Source organism: Berghia stephanieae, chromosome 4, assembly GCF_034508935.2.
Source record: "Berghia stephanieae isolate SIO BIC M18660-M18661 chromosome 4, UCSD_Bste_1.3, whole genome shotgun sequence".
Taxonomy (NCBI): Eukaryota; Metazoa; Mollusca; class Gastropoda; order Nudibranchia; family Aeolidiidae; genus Berghia; species Berghia stephanieae.
In genome coordinates, this window is record NC_088363.1 from 78,552,596 (window position 1) to 78,557,595 (window position 5,000).

Below are 5,000 nucleotides of genomic sequence, written 5' to 3' on the forward strand. Positions count from 1 at the left end.
GCATGCGTTGGTTGTGAGAGATAAACAAGAGCGGAGTTACCTGTAAAAATGGCGACGTTGAGACGGATTCTGAAAACACTTTCGTCATCTGTTTTACAAAGTTCTCGCGTAACATATGAAAGCAGTGGGAATTATATTAAACAGTTCAAACCTTATAAAAGCACCAAATTAATTGCTTTAGGAACTGCAGGCTTTGGAGTACTGTACTTTGCAAAATCTTTCGTCAAAGGAAACGAGAAGTTACTTTCATTTTCGTTTCCTTGGATCGTAGAAGCTAAAGATATCAAAGAAAATGTAAGTCTTGCACAAATTATCTATTTTTTTAAACTGTAAAATACAAATATTTGTTTTAATCTATGTATTATGGTGTTTGGTATGCATTACCGTTGGCCATAAAACCCAGTGTTGAGCACAAAGTGATGGTCATGGACAACTGTTGTCTGCTGAGTTGGTAACGCAATGACAATGGTAGAGAATCTGGCTCGACTAAAATTAATAAATAGAACTGCAAAGTACTGTCCAAATTGTTAAAATATGGAGTATCAAAATTGACAACCAACCCATTGATTCTTTGAACAGAAAATACGTTCACTTTTTATTGATATTGATGATTGCACTACCACTTCATAGCTTACTTACTTAGAAATGGACTTCCTATTTTTTTTTTTTTTTTTTTTTTGGTAAGATGTGTCGTTACGTTATCAATATCAGTGGCAATGAATCAATGAATGATACCAAAAAAAATATATGGAAAATATTTTTTTAATGTTTAAGTTTAAGATTATTTTCATGGTAGTAATTTTGAAATTATCTGTGTGTGTGTGTGTTTTGTTTTTTTTGTCTTTGGTTGTTGCTTTTTTTCCCAGGAATTTTTGAAGGGACAGGGGAAGTGTGAATGAATCCATACATAGATCTTAAGACCATCTTATATTATTGGTTTAATCTTTATCAAATTAACACAATGGTATTAAGGAAGACAAACCTTGCGTTTGCTGTATAGATAGGTAAGGTATATGTCAACAGTCCAAAGTGACCAAAATCCAAAAGCACCGTTACCATGGTAACACAAACGAGGGGGTGGTTGGGGGGGGGGGGGTAGGAAGAAGATATTTTTAAAAACTAAAGATTAAACATTTTTTTAAGCAAAATAACCATTGTTCTTTTTGTTGTTTGACTTTTTATAGGAATTTTGCTGTACATATATTAATTTTTATTATTGTGATAGGCTAGTTGTAGCTAGAAGGTCTGCATTTGTTTATCATCAATGAATGCCATCTTCAAATTGGTTGATGAAAGGCGGTGGCCTTGACAGTGATAAATCAGATAAATCTGATGAAGGACGAGAGTCAGATTGAGAAAATAGTTGAGGAAAGTTCAAATAAAGGTGACAGTGGGAGAGAATTTGTGCTATCGAATAGTTCTAAATCTAAATAATAGGACCCTTAAAAAGAAAAGCAAAGAAAACTGGGGATAGCTTATTTAAGTCAAAATAAAACTGGTTTAGACATAGACAAAGACAGTTGTAGTAATAACAAGGAGGAGTTAAAGTCTATTTTTTTTTAATTGGATGTTTTGATGGGATTGGTTCCTGTGATTTCTGATATTAAAGATGCCTATGACTCATGACAGTTTTAAGAATGATGATGGGGATTGTGGTTTGGGTCTTTCTCGACTTGCTGAAAATAACTTGGATAATGACAATGGGTCCAGGAATTGGAATAAAACTCAAAATACCACCAAAAAAGGAGGAATTAAAAAGGTCAATTATGGACATGAAGGAAGGATAGGATGCTTCCTTTGAATGTAGAAAAGATTTACATCTGACTCATCTATTCTTGGGTGCATATATCAGGCTGCAAAATAGATTTTACATCTAATCCCTTTCAACTTAAGCCTGCTGATGTAATTCAATTTAAAAGAGAAAGAAACGAAGGCTCAAAATGATATGGTGGCACAGTACGAGTAACATAGTGTGATTTGTGAAATGCAATCATGAAAGTGGTAACTTTATAAATAAGTTTTCCTTCGTGAAAAAAAAAGACTGTTGACAGACTGAAAAATATAAATGATTCTAAATGTAAAAGACTTAATACTATGGTTTGCTATTTATATTTTACAGTGGATACCTTTCAGGCATGTATCCTACTTTTAGAACCAGGATGGCCTCTCTTGATTTGTCTACCTATCATTCTGTACCTATGCACCCTGATTATACATTTTTTTAAAATTTGCACACAATCAATATCTGTATAAATATCAGGTATTTCCTCAAGATTTTAGGGATAGCCCTCGAATATTTACCAAAATCATGAAACCCATCGTCGCCCAGCTTCATAATATAGAGATTGTATGCGGCTTGCACATCAGTGATTTTTAAATTCATGGCTCCTCTTTTGCAGAATGTGAAAATAATTTACATTACACTTCCTCTATTGTCAAGTCTTTAGGATTTATCAGAAAAGTCTATCCTTCCATCTCAGGAAATGTCTCATTTGGGTTTTGTGTGTAACTCTTTACATGACAGTTTCTATAAATAGAAAAAAGAGAGATCACATTATTATCAGTTTAATTTTCAATCGTAAACCACTTATAACTGTTAAATTCTTAGCCAAGATAATTTGAGTAATCGTTACATCATTTCCTGCATGCAGTGGAGTATGGACCTTTATATTATAGAAGTTTGAAATTAAGGATTGACAGTGAGAAACGGCTTCATCGGGACAATCCTTGCTGTGTTATGAGATTTGATGCCTCAGGTTTAGAGTATGGGGCTGTTATGAATGGCATTGTCACTCAGGGCTTGAGGACAGATGAAGAATGGAAAGACCATATCAATGTGTTAGAAATTAAAGCAGTATTCCTCGGCTCCAATCACAATGCAAATCAATAAATTGATACATACGAGTAGAAGTCGATAATATGACAGCTATGTCTCATACATTAACAATATGGGAGGTATCCACTCAACTATATGCAATAATATCTCTCTAGAGAGTTAATTTTATGGTGCAAATATTGAGGCATCTGGATTTCAACGTGCCATATCCCTAGGGTGGACAATAATACAGATGATACATTTAGTCGTAAATTATCAGTTCATACTGAATGGATGGTTAATACAAATAAACTTAATAAACTCTGCAACTAGTTTAACACCCCAGATATTGATCTTTTTGCCGCTAACATCAACTTTCATCTTCCCAAGTATATGCCGTTACCCTGACCCTTCTGCATGTGTGGTTGATACTTTTTAGCATTCCTGGAATGGATATGTTTGTTTATTTCCTCCCTTTAATATGATTCCCAGGATTCTTCAAAAGCTTCTAAAAGACAGAACCCAAAAGGCTCTGATGGGAGATCCCAGTCGTGATTCCCCAAACCAACACAAATGATTATAGACCCTGCTGTATACTTGAAATGTTCAAAGTCAATGTTGATACTCCCCTTGGACAAGGATGCTGTTCATCCTCTCTTTCCAAAACTTCAGCTGATGGCATGCCTCTTGTCAGGGCAAAGATGAAGAAGTTTGGTTCATCTAAGAAAGCCTTGATAGTTGTATTGGACAGTTAGCACAAGAAAACTAGACTGCAGTATAGTACTTATTGAGATCGGTTCAACATCTTCTGCAATAAACAAGGGATAGATCCTTTGCTCATAGAATTTTTTTAACAGAACTCTTTAAGAAGGGATGTAGTAACAGTAACAGTGCTGTGAATACAGCTAGATCTGCTTTGTCGACACTCAAAAGTATTGGATCTGATCCACATTTATGTTGTTTGATTCTTTTTTTTTTTCTTTTTTTTTTGTGTTAGCAAAAACGGGAGAGATAAGGTAGTATAATTTCTTCCACAAAGGTTAAGAAAGCATTCAAGATATCATAATGATATCATTGATTATTGTTGAATTTGTTTGTTGTTGGTGTTGCAGATTATACTTTTGAAGTATTTGAAACGTTGAGCCAAACTCAACATGTACTCAATACTCATTTGCAGGTCTGATAACCCAAATTGTTGTGATCTTCTTGTTGCATTGGAAATATTCTCAAACCGACGTAAAATATTCTCTATTACAACAATGTTAAAACGGCCCTTGATTGTGCCCGGTTATCAGACATGCAAATATGTGCACGTCTGGCAAACAGAATGGTGCTTTTAAAGAATAGTCATCAAATTTATCAATAATGTAATCCTAAATCTTATTTGAATCGCTTCTTCAATGGGCGTATGTACACCAGTGTTAGAAATTGTATCTGCTCAGACATGTTCTGACACATTTGAGTGCTTTCTGTTTTATGATGATGATAATGATGATTATTATTATTATTATTATTATTATTATTATTATTATTATTATTATTATTATTATTATTATTATTATTATTATTATTATTATTGTTATTATTATTATTATTATTATTATTATTATTATTATTATTATTATTATTATTGAAAAGAAAGTAGTCCATCAGAGTTATGAGGCCGATGACAGCGGAGTTTATCCCAGGTTCTATAGAGTGAAATGGACTTTATCAATTGCTTGATATTCTTTGGAGAATAGGGCTGCTAGAATGGTCCTCAGAAAGTCTCATTTCGGTGACACCAAAGCTATGCTAATTACTCCCCGTTGGCTACATGTGAAAGCCAGAATTAAGTACAAAATTGCTCTCACCTGTTTTCATGTAGTTAAATATTCTGCCCCTCTTTAAATTGAATACATTCTTCAGCCTATGATCTGAAATGTAATTCAAGATCGCATGACTCAAAATTGTTAGTAGTGCGGAAAACAAATCTTCGGAGTTTTGAAGGTAGATCCTTGTCTAAATTTGGCCCCACTATTTGGAACTTCCTTCCCCAGAATGTTAGAATCTCTGACAGTGTTTGTGTCTTGAAGAAATGTCTTAACCCATTGCCGCCCAAATCGCCCGTAATCGCCCACTAAAAAAACATCTCAAACAGTCCAAATTGCCCGATATCGCCCGCCAGGTACTCAGCATCTTTGAA

At 34.1% G+C, this 5,000-nt stretch overlaps 1 protein-coding gene across 8 annotated transcripts in view; it reads left to right on the forward strand.

Moving 5' to 3' along the window:
* LOC144971323 (calcium uptake protein 3, mitochondrial-like) overlaps nucleotides 1-5,000 on the forward strand; it is an 89,690-nt gene that overhangs the window by 19 nt on the left and 84,671 nt on the right. For 3 of the 8 annotated variants that reach the window (XM_078911981.1, XM_078911988.1, XM_078911982.1), the window contains exon 1: nucleotides 8-294. In XM_078911981.1, coding sequence (XP_078768107.1) covers nucleotides 49-294 — 246 coding nt within the window. In that variant the 5' untranslated portion in view covers nucleotides 8-48. Of the gene's footprint in view, nucleotides 295-5,000 lie in introns of all 8 variants that reach the window. The other 5 variants (XM_078911983.1, XM_078911986.1, XM_078911989.1 and 2 more) reach the window with 3 other exon arrangements.